Here is a 17,799-nt window from a genome sequence, read left to right on the forward strand (position 1 = left end):
ACCTTTCACAGAGCCACACGGTAGTTTGTGTTGAAGGGCCCTTCCCAGCTCCCCCAGTGCCACCCCTGCCATGAGCAGGGACATCTTCACCAGCTCAGGTTGCTCAGAGCCCCGTCCAGCCTGGCCTGGGATGTCTCCAGGGATGGTTCATCCACCACCTCTCTGGGCAGCCTGGGACAGGCTCTCACCACCCTCAGGGGCAACAATTTCTCCCTCATGTCCAGCCTGAATCTCCCTCCTTTAGTTTAAAACCATCACTGCTTTGTCCACAGGTGTGTTTGCTGCTGCAGAGGTTGTCCTTCTAGAGACTGACATGACATGGTGATGGCACAGCACAGCACGGCACGGCATGGTAGGTTTCTCCCAGTGAGCCCCGGTACGATCTCTGTTTCCCTTGGGACCTAGGGTGCTCACCAGCCTTTTTCCATCCAAACACTTGCCTGGCCGATTGTCCATGTGGCATATTTGCTGTGCCCAGCCCAGGGCTGGGGTTGTTTACCCCCATCCCTGCCAGCGCATCCCCAACCTGCCTCAGTCACATTGAGTGCTTTCACCACTTTTCCCCTAGAAGCACCCATGTTTTGGGGGGCACCCGCTAGCCCTGAATTCAAGGAGCCAAGAAAACACGTGGGGGAGCTTGGGGGAACGTGCTCTGGTGTGACTTTCCTGAGCAGCGCAGCCACCCCCGCGCAGGTGATTGCATCTCACAGAGACTTCCTCACCAGCTGCCAAAAACCAGCCCTGCCTGGCCCCCCACCCACCATTGCCACTAGGTGCTGCCGGGTCCTGCCACCCTCTCCGTGCCCCGCTGACCCCCCCTGCCCACATCCTGGGGGCACCAGGCTCTGGGATGTGCACCTCCCAGAGTAATTGCCAGTTTGGCACTGTGGAGACACTTCGGGGTGAGCTGTTTGCCGAATGAGATTAAGATTAAACCAGATTAATTTGACATTTGTTATCTTTGGTGGGCACGCTGCTGGCCGGGCATGCTCAAATTACTGCGGTGAGTCAGAGGCCGAGTTTAGCAGGAAGGAAAGGTCGGGCCAGGATGGGCTTTGGCTGCCAAAAGTGAAGCGCTTGTGTCGTACCCAGAGCTGTGCTCAGCATGGGGGTCACAGGGGACACAGGGGACGTGGCCATCCCAGGCACTCGGTCCTGTGGCAGGCACTGGGCACGTCCCCTTCTTGCTATGCCCGCATAGCCACAGGTTTGGTGTTTGACCTTAAAACCACCTCAGTGACAATTGTGCCACAGCCACTGGTGGGGTGACGGGTGGCTGCACCCATGGGGGCTTCTATGAGGCTCTTAGGGACACGTGTTAGTACCAGATTTAGGTTATGGTTGGACTTGATGATCTTAAGGGTCTCTTCTGACCAAAATGACTCTATGATTCCCCACACCCCCCGTGGGGTTCACAGGGTTCCCCGTGTGCCGCAGAGCACATGGCCGGGGGGGATGGCACCGCAGCCCTGGGAATCGGGGTCATTTGCGTCAATCCTGGTGCCGCCGGTGTCCGGGCAGGATGAGGCTCCTTTCAGCTGTCAGAGAAGTAAATATTCCCAGGTCCAAGCCCGCGCTGCAGCTTGATAAGGATGGACAGGACTTAGGGCAGAAATGAGGAAGGTGATGCCCATGAGAAAGCTTCTTTCAGTGTGTTTTTTGGCCAGGCTAAAAGGATGGGTCAGATACGGGAAAGCTGTTTCTGGGCTTTAAAATTGGTCTGTCCTTCCTGCAGCTGGGTGGGAGCACTGCGGGGGAATGGCCCCTGTAGCAGCAGGGACACAGACCGGCCAGGAAAAAGCAAGTTTTGAGTAAAAAAGTTCGCTTCTCTGCAAGGAGGGCTGGCGAGGGTGAGTGTGCTGGGGCGGCAGGTCCTGCCCGCGGGGCTGCGGCAGCTGGTGCTGCCAGGGGGAGCAGATACCAGAGCCATGACTGCTCCAGGTGTGTGTTCGTTCTTGTCTTCCAGCAAAATCCTAAATATTATAATGGCTTTTTTTTCTGGCGTAACCTGTAGGGTGGTGTTCTTTTCTCCAAGCTGCATTATTTTAGGGGTTTTTCCACTTGGCAGAACACAGCCCGGAGGGGAAGATTTAATCTCTGAAAGGGAAAGGCCTGGTGCCAAAATCCTGCACTCAGGGTCACCCAAGGGCAACCCCTGCAGGGTGTTGGGTCCTGGCACCCGGCCGTGCTGGGGACAGCAGTGACAGCAGTGACCGCACGGGTCTGCACCACCCTGCACCCCATGCTGCTGCTGCAGGGAGGGCAGGGAACCCCCTGTGCCCAGTGTCCCCATGCCAGACCCCTGTGTGATCACTCCCTGCAATGCAACCCCATGCCAGACCCTCACGTACTGCTGTGCCCCCCCCAGATCACTGTGTGCTGCCCCTGTGTGATGCCCCCAACACTTCAGACCCCTGCGTTTTGCTTCCCGTGCCTTGCCCCCTCAATTCCAGAGGCATGTGCTGCACCCCATACCGTGCCTCGCCACCAGACCCCTGTGCAATACCCCCAGTCCAGATCTCTGCGTTTTGGCACTGTGCCTTTCCCCCTCAATAGACCCCCCTGCCTAGCTGCCCCACTCCAGACCCCTGTATGCTGTTCCCGTGCCTTTCCACCCCCGACCCCTGTATGCTGACCCCCCCATTCCAAACCCGTGTGCTGCACACTACGCCATGCTCCCCCACTCCGGACCCCTGTGTGATGCCCCCTGCTTCAGACCTCTGTGTTTTGCCCCCGTGCCTTGCCCTCCCCGACCCCTGTGCGATGCCTCTCCCACCAGACCCCCTGCCTTGCTCCCCCCAACTCCAGACCCGCGTGCTGCACCCCGTGCCTTGCCCTCACTGACTGCCCCACTCCAAACCCAGGTGGTGCCCCCCACGCCGTGGCCCGCAACAGACCCCTGTGCAACACCCCCCCCAAATCCCTGTGTTTTGCCTCCGTGCCTTACCACCCCACTCCAGACCCATGTGCAGCACCCCATACCGCACCCCCCCACCAGACCCCTGTGCAATACCCCCTGTTCAGATCTTTGCGTTTTGTTCCCCGCGCCTTGTCCCCCTAAACCAGACCCCCGTGCTCCTCTCCAGCTCCGCCCCTCCCCGTTAGCCCCTCCCCGCCCGCTGGCCCCGCCCTTCCCCTTGGCTCCGCCCCGCCCTTGGTCCCGCCCCCGCAGCCATGTCGGCCGCTGCGCGCAGACGCCCGTTGGCCGGGGCCGAGGGGGGAGCCCCCGCGGGAGCCCCCGCGCCCGGCGATGCGGAGCGGGGCATGGCGGCGCCGGGGCTGTCGCTGTGCCTCAAGCTGCTGGCGGCGGCCTTCTACGGGCTCAGCTCCTTCCTCATCGTCGTCGTCAACAAGAGCGTCCTCACCACCTACGGGTACGGCCTGGGCGTCACCCCGCTGCCCGGGGGGGTTCTCTGCATCGCGGCCCCGCAGCGTGCACCCTGCCCTGGGGTGCAGTGTGCCAGCGGGGACCCCTCTGCGCGCCCCCCACCCCGTGCGTGTCCCCTCCGGACTGTGCATGCACCCCCCAACCCCGTGCAAGCCCCCCAATCTGTGCATGCTCCCCGATCTGTGCATGACCCCCCCGAGTCTGTGCATGTGCTCCCCCACCTGTGCATGCCCCCCCCACCAGCAGCTGCCCTCCCTGCTCGCCCCATCCATTTTGCCACCCTGTGTGTGTGTCTCCCCCCAGCTTTTGGGGTCCCCTGGTGCTAGGCATCCCCCCGTGCACGGGAGCCCAGTCCCTTATGGGTGCCCCCGCCCCCATAGGGACGCCCCGTACGGCTGGGCAGTGCCCCCCGTGGTTATGGGCTCTGCAGCTTTGGGTGCTGGGGGGCCACTGCTGCCCCCCTCCCTGTGCACACAATGTGGGGTGCGTGGCTGCTGGCCCCCCAGTGTGGGTGCGCCTGCTGATGTCTGCTCTCTGCCCGCAGGTTCCCCTCCTCGCTGTGCGTGGGGCTGGGCCAGGTGAGTGGGGTTCCCCCTATCCCACATGACGCCCCATAGGTTGGGGGGCAGTGGGGCTGACCCCCCTGCTCTCTTGCAGATGCTGGCGACTGTTGCGGTGCTCTGGGCGGGCAAGGCGCTGCGGGTGGTCAAGTTCCCCGACCTCGACAGGCACGTTCCCCGGCGGGTAAGACCCTCCCTGGGCACCGAGCTCCCTCCCCAGGCACTGAGCCCCCTCCCCAGACTGGGGGTGGTCTCTGCCCCAGCCCCTCGCCCACAGCGGGTACCACAGGGGACTTTTTGGCAGCAGATGCTCATACTCACAGCCGCGGGAGCCTGCGGCCAAGGACCCGCTCTGTGCATGTGTGAACACTTCCATCGTGGGGTGGAAATAATGTTCGTGTATATTTATAAAATGGGGGTGCTGCTGGGGGGGCTCCCTGGTTTGCACTGGCCGCTCACACTGTGTGTTATCCCTCCTCTAACTTCCTAGACGTTTCCTCTACCTCTTCTGTACTTCGGGAACCAGATCACAGGACTGTTCAGCACAAAGAAACTGAAGTGAGGATGGTGTTTCTCTATGGGGGGCGGACAGCGGGGTCCCTGGGGGGTCTGTCGTTGGCGGGGAGCTGCTGCTGGGCCCCACGGCTCTGCAGGGCTGTGGTGAGCGGGGCAGCAGCCGCTCGGGGCGACGCGGTTCCTTCTCTGCCCACGCTAAAATGAGCCACGTGCACATTTGCAAACGGTGGGGAGGGAGGGACGCGGGTCTGGCTGTCACCCAGCGTGGGTGAAGGGCTGGGGCTGTCCCTGGGGTCCCCCACCCTGACGGGGGCTGCTGTAAGTGGTAGTTGTTGGGGTGTGGGAGTGATGGAGTTTCCATAGGGAAGCCGGGCCGCGAGCTCCGTTCTCTGGAGCCCTGGTCTCGGGGTGATGCTCCGTGGGCAATGATGCTCCGTGGGTGGCCACAGAGCCGCATTTTGGCAGTGCCGGGGCGGGGGAAGAAGCCTGTTCACCCCGCTGCCCCTTCCTCTCGCAGCCTGCCGATGTTCACCGTCCTGCGGAGGTTTTCCATCCTGTTTACAATGTTTGCCGAAGGATTCTTACTCAAGTGAGTCTCCCCAGCCCCTCCTCTGCCGGGCTCTCGGTGGCGGGTGCCGGTTAGAAGTAGGAAAGTCTGGTGGTGCCGGGTGCCGTGCAGTGTGTCAGTGAGTCTGTGTGTGCTGGAGATCCGGGTGGTCAGGGGTTTTGGCTCCGAGCTGGGTTTTGGTGCTGGGCTGGTCCCCCTGGTGCCACGTGGGACCCTTCTCTGCAACAGGCAGAGTTGTAGCTCTGCATAAACTTGCACCCCATCAGTGCCAAGTTGTTTGTTGTTTTTTTTTTAAATTACAGAGATAATTATCTAAAACTGTCATGCTTTCACTTGCCTCTTTTGCATGGGTTGGTTTCTCGGGCCTTTTTCCCCGTTCCGCGTGTGCTGGAAGGAAATGTTCTCCCTGCTGTTCCCCACAGTGCCTGGTGAAGACTGACGGGTGGGTGACAGCGGTGTCCTCCTGCCTCTCTTTTTCAGGAAGAAGTTTTCCTGGAGTGTTCAGATGACAGTATTTGCCATGATCATTGGGGCGTTCGTAGCTGCCAGGTGAGCTCCGGGTCCCCATCCCCTCTCCTGTCACCGCAGTGTCCCCGCGGGACCAGCCAGCACAGCTGAGGCCAGTAAAGTACCGTGCTGTGTCCTGAGAAGAGACAGAGCAAACACCAACTTTTTATACCCTCAGACATGCTCTCTAGTAGGAAAGAATGTTTTACTGACCCATGATTAACTTTTTCTGACAACTTGCTGGCTAAACAGCAGGTGGAAGGAATCTTGCAAGTGCTACACTCTGCGCAGCTTAAAACATTTAAAGTTTTTTTTTCCCCTTTCCCAGTGCTGACTTGGCATTCGACCTGGAAGGATATATTTTTATCCTTATTAACGATGCCTTAACAGCTGCAAACGGTGCCTACGTGAAACAGAAGCTGGATTCCAAGGTAAGGCTGAGCTTTGGCTTTGCAGCGTTGCGCTTGGTTTGGGGGTGGCTTGGACCTGGGGGGGTTTGGCAGCACGCCTGTGCTGTTCTCGGTGCCAGCGTTGCCAAACAGCAGTGGCTGGAGCCGTGTCCCTGTGCCGGTTGCAACAAATAAATGCAGCAGCAAATAAATGGCATTTTGATTGATGGTGGCCATAAAGCTCGTTGCAAGCTCATTACTTGAGTCTATTTTATGTATATAGATAGATATACACACAAATGTATTACTATATATTTAGAATATATATACAATTATAACTATGTATTTATATATATATTAAAAAACCTGTCCAGCTCTTCCATCTCAGAATCCCACACGAGTTTAGCTGACAAGACCCAGCCTTCAGTAGCAAAATGAATAAGGTTTTATGTTCCTGTTTGGAACCAACTTGAGTACACACAGATGTTCCTTATTTTTAGGAGCTGGGAAAATACGGTCTGCTCTATTACAACGCGCTGTTTATGATCCTGCCCACCCTGACCATCGCCTACTTCACCGGAGATGCGCAGAAGGTGGGATTCCTGCTCCCCAAACCCAAATCTTTATTGGTACAATGATTGGGCAAAACGGGTTGCTTAGGGAAACAATTTACTGTTTGTTGGGATGCATTTTTCTGTAGTTTGGCCGTCTTACGTAAAATAGGAAATACTCAAAATGTGAAGCTGCAAAGTAATTCAGTTATCCCAAATTTGCAAATACAAACCACTCAGATCTGAGGGAGGAGGTTGGGGCACAGTGTGGGGCGAGGGCAGGTTTTGGGGTACACAGGGAAGCCACGTAAGCAAGAAAGTGACTGTAAGTCTTACGTTGGACTTGACATCCTCAGAGTTGCTCCATTCAAGCGTTTCTGTAATGCTTAAGCAATAGGGAAGCGTGAGAGCAGTAATTTAAACCAAATATTACTTAAAACAAAGAAGCTGAGTATTTTTAAAGTAAACAGGTCTGGAGGTCAGTTTGCTTGCGCTGCCCCATCAGGGCACGATCTGATTTGCCGGCGGTTCTGTATACTTGACATTTATATTGTTTTATTATTGTTATTTTATTATTATTACACTCACTTATGTGCAGTTCCATATTTAATTGGGTTTTCTGAGCTCACCTTTCATGCCGGCACGGACGCGCATCCCTCTCCATGGGCAGGGAAGGCAAATGCTGGAGGTGATGCCCCCCAGACCCCGGTGGGTGACACCCCTGTCCCCCCCAGCCCTGCCAGGGACAGCCCGCTGGCTTTTTGCTCATTAGGAGCTTAATGCCCTGCTGACAAGCTAAGCTAATGAGCTGTGATTAGCGAGGAGAGATGGTTACAGGGGGTAAGGGAAGCTCAGACCCTGCCCTTCATAAAGGGCGGCTCGGTGGGATATATGAAGGATAAAGTACTTATTTATAAGCAGGAGCTGGCACACGGGGAGCAAAATGTTGCTCTGTGCTGCACTGTGCAGCCTCTGTTCAGCCTGGAGAGAAACTGCCTTTTTTTTTTCCCTTGAATAAACTTCTTTTTCCCCGTCGGCGCTCCTGGCAGGCGCGGGCGGACAAAGACGGGCTCTGTGGGGGCTCTGGGGGGGCTCTGCCAGGAACCTCCGCGTGTGCAGCCTGGAGAAAAGCCGTCTTGTGCAGGACGTGCAGCCGAACGTGTCCCGCACGGGGACGGGGGTGCACAGGGAAACCTCCCACTGCGCTCATGCACGTGGCGGTGGTAAAGCTTGTAGTTCATTAAGCGTCAAAGGTAACGATGCCTTGTGGATGAGCAGGGACTTCTTCACCAGCTCAGGTTGCTCAGAGCCCCGTCCAGCCTGGCCTGGGATGTCTCCAGGGATGGGGCATCTACCACCTCTCTGGGAACCTGGGACAGGGTCTCACCACCCTCAGGGGCAACAATTTCTTCTTAAATCCAGTATAAATCTCCCTCCTCTAGTTTAAAACTTGTCTTGTCCTGTTGCAACAGTCCCTGCTAAAAAGTCTGTCCCCAGGGGTTGTTCCTCCCCAGGACTTTCCGATTCTCCTTGTTTTGCTGCAGGAGGTTCCTCCTGTCCCCACCCTGACCTGTGTCCCCAGCCTGGCTGGCAACACCAGCCCCTGGTCCACCTCCCTGTGTCCCCCCACAAACCAGCTCCTGCTGCTGGAGCGTTGGCCTCAGGGGTGTCCCCAGAGCAAACCTGGGGCTTGGCTGCATGGAGCGTAACTTCTAATAAAGAAAATAATAAGTAATTTTAATAAATAAAACTAAAAAAATCAAACCCAAACCAAACAATTAAAAAACAAAAAGGTACCAATCCCCGCCCTCAAAAAAAACAATTAAAAAAAGCCCTACCGTGAAGTTCAGACTTTCTTTAGCCATTTTGTTATGTTAAATTCCCCTGGGATGCTCTGTCTTAGTGTTGCAGTTTGCTTGGCTAATCATGGTGCCTGTCAGGGGCTTTTCTGAGCTGCCACCCAGAATTAGCTAAATATATATGAATTTTCTACCAGGATGCACAAAAGGTGGGTGACAGCAGCTGCTGCATGGGGCTCTCGAGAGGGTGATTTTGGGGCTGGAAATGCCATTTCCTGGTTCCTCCTGCTTGTACAGCTGTTATTTGGCGCTATTTCCAGGCGGGGTGGGAGGTGATGCTGCCGTGGGCAGCCCTGGGATTTCACGCTGAGCCGTATTTGGTTTTATTTTGGCTTTTCCCAATGTGCTGTGAAAGCCACTGTCAGGGGTTTGTTTCTCACCTTGCTGTGAATGATTGTATTTTCTCCTCTAAGTGTCGGTGTTGGGCAAGTTCCTTTTCCCCGTGTTTCCCATAGCAGAGACTCAGGCATGGAGTCCAGAAATTCCTCTAAAATAAATAGTTTATTCACAAGGTGCGGTGTCGAGCAGCTCAGGCCGCTGCCTCTTGAAGAGGGACCACCAGCAGGGAAAAAATTGGGTAATTCTAGCCCCACAATCAAGTCCCAACCCCCTGCGCATCACTCCGGGCTGACTGCAAAATTAAAGTCAGGGATCCCCCCATTCTCCACTGGATCTCTTCATTTTTAGCAATTAAAGTTCTGACCTTCAGTTGCTGGTTTGCACCTGCAGCTGGAGAAAAGTAAGTTTTGGGTAATATCCAAAATGTTATTTTGTTAGAATTTTACCTAGGGAGTTTCTAACCAAGTTCTACAAGAAGCAGGATATTAATTAATTGAGGCAGCTGAGGTGGTTTATTCCCTGACGCGGGGTGTTTCTTGCAGGCGATGGAGTACCCGGGCTGGGCGGACACGCTGTTCATCGCACAGTTCATGCTCTCATGTGTCATGGGGTGAGTGTTTACACCATGTGGGTGCTGCTGGGGGGGTCCTGCAGGAGCGGGGTCTGGTGGTCTGAGCTCTTCTGGCTTAAAAAAAAATACATATATATGCATATAAATCTTTGGCCCTGATAGAGACACCATTTCTGAGAGCTGTGGCAGGTGCAAATTGCACGTTATTTCCTACCCTGCTTCAGTGCAGGTTTAGCCAAAAAAAAAGCAGTGATACAAATACAGCTCTTGAAAAAGGGCGGGAGAGATGCAGAGATGAGCAACAATGCCCAAAGCGTGTCCTGGAGCTTCATGTTGGCTCTTAGGATCACAGAAGGGTTTGGGTTGATGGGACCTTCCCAGCTCCCCCAATGCCACCCCTGCCATGAGCAGGGACATCTTCACCAGCTCAGGTTGCTCAGAGCCCCGTCCAGCCTGGCCTGGGATGTCTCCAGGGATGGTTCATCCACCACCTCTCTAGGCAGCCTGGGCCAGGTTCTCACCACCCTCAGGGACAACAATTTCTTATATCCAGTCTAAATCTCCCCTCTTTTAGTTTGGAACCATTACCCCTTGTCCTATCACAACAGGACCTGCTCAGAAGTCTGTTCCCATCTTCCTTACAAGCCGCCTGTTCCTCCCACAGGTTTATTTTGATGTACTCCACGGTTCTTTGCACTCAGTATAATTCTGCTCTTACAACTACAATAGTTGGTTGCATTAAGGTAAGAGATTTGTCTGCTCGGCAGCAGCGCGGGGGGCAGGACGGAGGCTCTGTGGCTTCTGCTGTGTTCTTTACAGCTGCAAAGGGGTTATTATTTTTATTAAGTATTTTGTTTGCTGCTGTCTGGAGCAGAGAGGCTGTGTGCGTGTTTACAGAGCGAGCAGCCGTGCGTAGCGCTGGCTGCACTCAGTGCATTCGGCTTCCCTGGGGCTAATGATGCAGGAAACACCCAGAACCAGCCGCCATCCCCTGGGTCACCTCGGCCCAGTTATTCTGGGCTTAGTGCTGGTCTCGAGATTAGGGCGAGTATGGCAGCCTCTGCTCAGGAGCATTTCTCAGCAGCTCTGAAATGGCCCATTTTAAATGCACTATTATCAGCACTTTCCTATTTCACGCTGTCTGCATCCAGGGTGCTTTAATGCACAGAACATACGCTTGGCTTGGGCTGTATAGAAACTTATGTTCTTCTTCTTTTGCAGAATATTTTAATAACCTATATTGGGATGTTTTTTGGAGGAGACTATATTTTTACATGGACGAACTTCATTGGTCTGAATATCAGGTGAGAACCATTATTACTCATGATTTGCAAGTGAAAATGGCCACGGAACTGAGATGGTTTGACTGGCTCCTGGTCAGCACCGCTCGGTCCCTGCAGGTTGTTTTAGAGCCAGGAGATGAATACGCAGATTTTAGCAGCGAATTTAAGTTGTTCTCAGAGTTGTGTATCTGAGTTGTTTAATTAAGGTAGCAAAATAAATATATTGGGCTTTGCTTCAGCTGGTAATTTAGCACAGCTTTGGGAAAAGTCTCCTTTCCGCTCTGGGGTGTTTCTGTATGGTGGGAAGTTTCCCGGTTCCCCCCCACCATTCCGTTCCTTTGGTGATGGAGCAGTGATGGGCTCAGGACTCAGGCTAGCAAGTGTTTGGGTAGAAATTAAACAAAATACCTGATCTGAGGAGGAAAATGGATCTTTTCTTGCAAATTGATGCGTGCAGCAGATCCTCGCTCATTGACCTACCCATGTTTTCGACTTTTTTCTTTGACAACTGGGGTTTGTGGTTGCTTGGGGGCAGTTTATTGGTTATATGAACTGGTGTTTTTTTATATGATGCTGGTGTGAAGGGCGGCGTGTCCCTGGGGTCACCGGTGGCAGGTTGGTGTTGTGCGGGGGTGACATGTGTCCCTCCCATCCCTGTTCCGCAGTATTGCTGGAAGCCTGGTGTATTCCTACATCACCTTCACGGAGGAGCAGATAAGCAAGCAGTCTGAAGCCGGCCTCAAGATGGATATTAAAGGAAAGAGCTCGGTGTGACCAGGGAAGTGGTTTTATTTTTTGGAAACGCCAAATCACGGCTGGAATGCGGGAAGGAATCGGGGCGCCTGCCACGGAGTGACGGCGACGCTCTTAATTTGCACAATCTAGATTGCTGCCTTTACGAATCATCGGGAAGATAGCTGGCTGCGTAGCAAGGAGTATGTCTAATTAAGTCTGATTGTGAGGAATTAATGGGTTTCTAATCACGCTGCGATCTGGCAGCGGAGACTGGCACAAGTGACGTGCATGTTGGAGCGGTGCGGGACAGCGTGAGCCCCTGGGCCGGGCCACCGGTGTCCTCGGCTGTGTCTCCTCGGGGTTCACCGCCTGGATGGATGTGGGGACAAATGCTGGGGACGGATCTGCCCCCCCAGGGCAGGGACCTGTCCCCAAGGCGCAGGGACCCCCTGTCCCTGTTGCAGCGGGGTCAGCACTGGTGTTGCCACCATGTTGAATGCTCAGAGCTCTCTGAAGCACATCTGTTGCCTTTTTTGGTTTGGTTTTGTTGTATTAACCCACTTTTCATGCTGGGTTTGCCCTCCAAGAGCCCTGCAAACATCCCCCTCTGCCCGAGGTCCCTGTTACTCAGGGACATTCCCACCGGGCAGGTTTCCCCCACCACTTGTGAGCTTGGCAGCCCCCTGGTCTAAATCCCACGGATTTTGGAAAACTGGGACGCTTTGTATCCAGTGTGTCCCGTGCCCAGCCCCGTCCCGCAGCCCCTTGTTTGATGTCCCCACTCATCTCTGGTCTGTGACCCGTTAGAAAAACAAATGGGATTTTTATTATGTCAGCCAGTGTTAACTGATTTTTTTTTAATATTGTTTTTTAGCACTTCTTTCTAGGTCTCTCCTTGGATTTTCTTTTGGTTTTAAGAACAATTGTTTATAACTTTGATTGAAAAAAAAATGATTGGTAAAACTCTATTTATGAGGGTTTTTAATATACTTTCCTTTGGTAACCAGGCAAAGGGCTTCCAGAGGCTGGTTTGTTTCTGGAAAATATTTGCTAAAAAATGTAACTAACTGCTGTTTGGCGAAGCAGCATTGATGGGAATGCTTAACGTGGATATTTTTTATAGGCGATGAGGAATCCTGTGAGTGCTGCAAAAATCCCATCCCTGGGATTCGTTCTGGCCAGAGCTGGGATAAAATTCCCCCTTTTTAAATTTTCTTTATTGCTTCCTCAGTTTCAGTAAAACTGGGGATTTGCAACCAGCTGCTTATTTTTTGTAGGGAAAGATGTGAACTATTAATTAAGCCCCAGAGCTGCTCGCGCATGGGTTACTGGTCCTGCACTGGTTCCCAGTAGCCGGGCGGTACTGGGGCCACCGGTCCCAGCCTCCCCAGTCCCAGCATGTGCGCTCACTGGTTTTTACCGGACCAAAGCCCCTCCAGCCCCTGCGTTGTCTCACTTAATATTCGCACATCACTTTCTTGCCACGTTATTTGCCTGTAACTTGGCTGCACTGAGGCGTTTCTAGTCAGGATGTTGATTCTGTTGCATTTTTATTTTTTTAATTTTTGAATCTACTGGTTAGATTTATTGTCCGAAGGGTAAAATATTTGTAAAGCTTATTTTAAGCGGGCACACTTGGGTGCCGGGGTCTGGACGGTATTGTAGACACTGGGAAAGCCACCAGAGTTCCTACAACAGTATTTTCTATGCTATTAATCAACTAAAAAGTTTTCTATATAGAATCTATTTACAAAAAAAAAGACCATTTTAGTGATTTAAAAGGTAACTTTTTTATTTGAATGTATGGTAAGGCTTTATATGTCAGTGATGATAGCAAAAAAATAAAAAGAAAGATTTTTATGTGCCTATGTATTTTTGTACCGGCTTCAAATAAACCGATGTCCTTCCCTCCTCCTCGCAGCTGTTTTTGTCTCCCCAGAACTGACTCTGTGCGGCCTCAGGGAGAAGGGGAGTGAAAGAAATGGTTCAAATTTTCATCAGAAAAAGGTATTTTGTGTATTAGAAGGGGGTGGTTAGTAGGTGGAGAGAGGTTTTCCTTCCCCTCTACTCTGCCCTGGTGAGACCGCATCTGGAATGTTGTGGCCCCTCAGTTCCAGGACAGGGAACTGCTGGAGAGGGTCCAGCGCAGGGCAACAAAGATGATGAAGGGAGCTGGGGTTCTTGAGCTTGGAGAAGAGGAGACTGAGGGGTGACCTCATTAATGTTTATAAATATGTAAAGGGTGAGTGTCACGAGGATGGAGCCAGGCTCTTCTTGGTGACAACCAACGGTAAGACATGGGACAACGGGTATAAACTAGAACACAGGAGTTCCACTTAAATTTGAGAAGAAGCTTCTTCTCAGTGAGGGTGACAGACACTGGAACAGGCTGCCCAGGGGGGTTGTGGAGTCTCCTACTCTGCAGACATTCAAATCCGCCTGGACACCTTCCTGTGTAACCTCATCTGGGTGTTCCTGCTCCATGGGGGGATTGGACTGGATGAGCTTTCGAGGTCCCTTCCAACCCCTGACAGTCTGTGATTCTGTACCTGCACGTCACTGTCATGGTGGGATTGGGCACTCGTGTCCCCCCTCCCTGAGCAGAAAGCCTCTGGTTTGGTTAAAAAAAAAAAACACCTCAGGAACTGGTGATGCAGACAGTATGTTTTAAAAAAAAATATTTTAATAAGCTTTTTCAGAGTTGCAGACAGGGAGCGGGGATAAAGAGAAGGGAATTACTAACAGTGCAAAATTACTATGTGTGGAAAAAGGTATAAAACGCATTTTAAATTTTGTGTGTAGGTGGTGGTTTGGTGATTTTTTTTTTAAATATCCCGTTTAATCCTTTATAAACCCCCCAAAGGTTTTGATTCTCCAGGACCCCGCTCACGATAGCGCTTGAAAAACACGCCAAGTGTCACATGTGATGATTTTTTCAGCGCGGTTTGGAACCAGGTCCCACCGCACCAAACGCTTTGGAAATGAAATCCAAGTTACTCTATTTCTAGAATCTTTAAATAGCTTTAGTAGTGCAATGACTTATCAAGTTCTAGTGGCTGCATGTTGAAGAACACAAACAAAGTATTGTATAAAACACCAGCATAAAACAAAATGTAAATTATAATTAAATATTCTTAAAAGTCTAGCTGAGCATTACAGAGTTGTTGATTATGGAATGTCAGGTCTCTTCTACATATCACCAAAAAAAAGAAGAAGGTAAGATTTAAAAAAAAAACAACAAAGCAACATTCCTGAAAAATATACACAGTGCTGTATTTCACACACAAGCCTGAGACAATTTACTTATAAACTTTCCTATAAGTTTTTGGAAGTATTTCCAACTTGCAAACAAAACAAAAAGCATCAAAATAAAACAGAAAATAGGACTGAAGTTGTGAAGACTCTTTGAAGCCCCGTCTGAAACTGTCTCAAGAGCATCTTTGAGGAGAGGCTGTGAGACTTTGGGTTTGTTAATAAACCAGACTGAAAAATTAACAGCAATGTCTTACTAAAGCAATCAGTTAATTGATTAACGCTAACGAACCTCAGCGCTGGGTCTCTGTAGGCGATGGATGGTGACTCGAGGCCGGTGACACCTCCTGCGCGGGACGGATAATTCACCACACTCCTGGGACCAGCAGGTTCATTCACTCCAGTAACGTCGGATCCGCAGGGTTTGGCTCATTAATGACAATAATTAAGTCCAAGTTACATGTATTTAGAGATGACAGCAACATGAACGAACCCCTTAGTGGTTGGGGTTTTTGAGGCTGATACACCAGTTTCAAACCATAGGACCGTACATTTAAAACTGGAATCATAAAGACTCATATACTTTAAGTAAAAAATAACACATTAAAAATTAACAGCACACCTGCAAGCCACAGGAGGAGGAGATGATAAGATTATCAATTATACAAATGAACAATTTTTCCTATTTTTAATATAGTAGCTGTGGCTTAAAAAAAAAATAATAAATTTTTATTAAAAAACCCAAATACTGGTATTTAAAAAAAAAATAAATCTGTTTCATAGATGCAAATGCTACTTCAACAGCTTTCAAATGGTGCCAGCGGGACAGTGAGCATCACCCCCTTCACACATTGATAAAGAATAGTTGTTTCTCTCACTTCAAATAGGGATCTGTACCTCTTGTCACACTAATGCCTGTGTGGATCTATATATATATATATCGGATGTATTTATGTGTCTGTGCTGGTCCAAGTGTGCGTGTGATGGTTCCAAAATCCCCACCTGGCGCAGATCCGCCTGTTTTCCCAAATTCAGGCTCAGGCAGTGAAATGCAGATGGTGATTGATGGACCAGAAAAATAAATGCAAGGATAATCTAACAAACACCTGATCACGGTGAATAAGGTTTAGTAAACTCCAGCGTTTGGCTGAGGTAAAATTTATCTGAGCTCAAAATAAAATGAGAAAAAGGTGTAATAAAAGCAAGAAAATTTGTGCAACGCAAGCATCGTGCTTAACAAATTTTTAGCATCATTATTTGCCATGAAACAAAAGAAAAAAACCCTATTTTTGAAAATCAAATGACTTCTAACCATTCTTGATGTTGTTTTCTGAGAAAATAACATGTTGGTGACTAAAAAGCATTTTTTTTTAAGTCAATTGGTTTGGGGTTTTCTTTTTTTCTTCTTTTTTCTAGAAAAGACTTCAGCAAAATAAAATGAAGCTGACATCATTAGACTCCGGATATCAATTCTCTCATAAAAGTTTACCAACTGTACAAGTTAAGAAAATTATACAAGCTTTTGTTTTAAGAAAGGACAGTTCAATCAAGACGTAAGTACTGTAAAAATCTTTCAAAGGCTACAAAGAAATCTGGAAAAATACAGAATGTATTTCTTTAGCCCAGATAAAGAATATGGAAAGACATCATTGATGTCAACAATTTTACATATACAAACCTGACCTGGTTTATTTATTTACCTTTTAAAACTTCTATATATAAAAATAGTTGTGCTCATAACTTTCAGGATTCATGAGGGTTCCTTAGCGCTGGGTGACACTTTCCTCTCGCCAGCATGAGTGGAAGTCTGGATGCTCTCTTGGCATTTGTATTTCATTTTAACCTCCTGCAACATTTGAACCAGCCCCCTGCTTCAAATAGGATGGGTTTGTTCACTTGTACAATATTTAAATAGTGTATTACACACAGAAGTTTCTTTAAGGTACTAGGCTGGGAGTATTTTTGCAGAAACTCACTGATTTGTTTCTCAAATATTTCTAAGAGCCTTGGAGTTGCCAGCTCTGAGAAAGAATATTCTCCTACTGCTTTTCAGCACTGAAAAACAACAAATAATCAGATCTTAAGAGCCAACTAGAAGGCATTCGAAAAAAAAATCTCAGCAGATCGTTTTACGGAACTGGATTTTGTAAGGTAACCCATCAACCCTGAAAATTTCAGACACCCACAATTTACTCCAAGGAATAAAATCAGCTCCTAGTATTCAGTCATCCAAAGTTTCTAGTTCTTCGAGCTTCCCATGTGAGTTTGTTTCTTGGAAGAACTCTGAAGAACCTGGACTCTCTTTGCCATTGCTGTTAATTCTTCTTCTTTTTAGAGGTCTTTCGTTTTTTTCTTCAAAATCATTTTCATTTCTTGCTGCCGAATGAGCGAGTTTGGGGTCAATAGAAAGGTTTTCAGTTTCATACCCATTTGTATCCAGATCCGTGTGCGGTGTTTTCTTGCCGCTGGTGGGTCCGTTTACGTGCAATCCTTCCGTTTTCACTTCGTCTTTATTCGGTATCTCACCCGGCCCGTTCGCGGACACTCCTGCAGTGCGGAGACAAAAAAAAGAGTAAGAACGAGAAGAGAAGCACAGGCAGGAACAGGACAATCTGTGACAGCTCAAAAATGCCGCTGTTCTAAATATCCTGCACGGGACTCCTCACCAAGTCAGCATTACACATGTACACTAGCACAGGAAAGAGCAGGTAAATCTCTTATAATCTTGCTTTTAAATGTAATTAATCTTTATGTGACCACTGGCTAAATGCAAACGTAGCTTTTAAAAAAAAAAACACTTTTAACTTAAAACTGCTAATGAAGAGAAGCTGCTAAATTAATGTATATTGTGATTAAGTTACAAAAGATGTATCCATCATTAACCAATTGCTATGATCAATGCTTTCTGGCCACCTGCAAAACCAGGAGATATTTCTCAAGTTTTAGATCCTTCTGCACAAGAGGGAGACAGAAGATTGAGTAATACATGGTTTAGAAGCAGAGTGCTTAGTGTGTATTTAACTAATAACTAATAGATGTCTTGTAATACACTAAATTATAACATCATCAATTATTTCCTAGTATAGATATATTGTATGTCAAAATTTTCAAAAATTGTAATGCATATGTAGTAACTATGTGAATATAAGAAACGCAAGAGCATCCAGTCTTTGAAGCACTGATCGAGGATGATCCCCTGAGCTCCCCAGCGCTGATAAAATAAAGAATGCCGCTTAAGAGCATAATTGACTCTGCTGCTAAGTTTATTTATTCGTTTCACT

The 17,799-nt window shown here is 49.7% G+C and overlaps 2 protein-coding genes across 6 annotated transcripts in view; one reads left to right on the forward strand and one right to left on the reverse strand.

Moving 5' to 3' along the window:
• Window positions 1-3,147: 3,147 nt before the first annotated feature.
• On the forward strand, window positions 3,148-13,177 carry SLC35D1 (solute carrier family 35 member D1). The gene is made up of 12 exons (XM_065071954.1): window positions 3,148-3,374; window positions 3,933-3,966; window positions 4,046-4,132; window positions 4,439-4,506; window positions 4,982-5,053; window positions 5,513-5,581; window positions 5,868-5,970; window positions 6,429-6,521; window positions 9,220-9,287; window positions 9,913-9,991; window positions 10,470-10,552; window positions 11,197-13,177. Exons 1-12 carry the CDS (start codon window positions 3,175-3,177, stop codon window positions 11,303-11,305), a joined length of 1,065 nt encoding a protein of 354 aa, XP_064928026.1. The 5' UTR covers window positions 3,148-3,174; the 3' UTR covers window positions 11,306-13,177.
• Window positions 13,178-13,927: 750 nt separating this feature from the next.
• The window catches only part of MIER1 (MIER1 transcriptional regulator), a 59,001-nt gene continuing 55,129 nt past the window's right edge, over window positions 13,928-17,799 (reverse strand). For all 5 annotated transcript variants that reach the window (XM_065071947.1, XM_065071946.1, XM_065071944.1 and 2 more), the window contains one exon: window positions 13,928-17,065. In XM_065071947.1, coding sequence (XP_064928019.1) covers window positions 16,740-17,065 — 326 coding nt within the window. In that variant the 3' untranslated portion in view covers window positions 13,928-16,739. The remainder of the gene's footprint in view (window positions 17,066-17,799) is intronic.

Source organism: Columba livia, chromosome 8 (genome assembly GCF_036013475.1).
Source record: "Columba livia isolate bColLiv1 breed racing homer chromosome 8, bColLiv1.pat.W.v2, whole genome shotgun sequence".
In the NCBI taxonomy this organism is placed as follows: Eukaryota; Metazoa; Chordata; class Aves; order Columbiformes; family Columbidae; genus Columba; species Columba livia.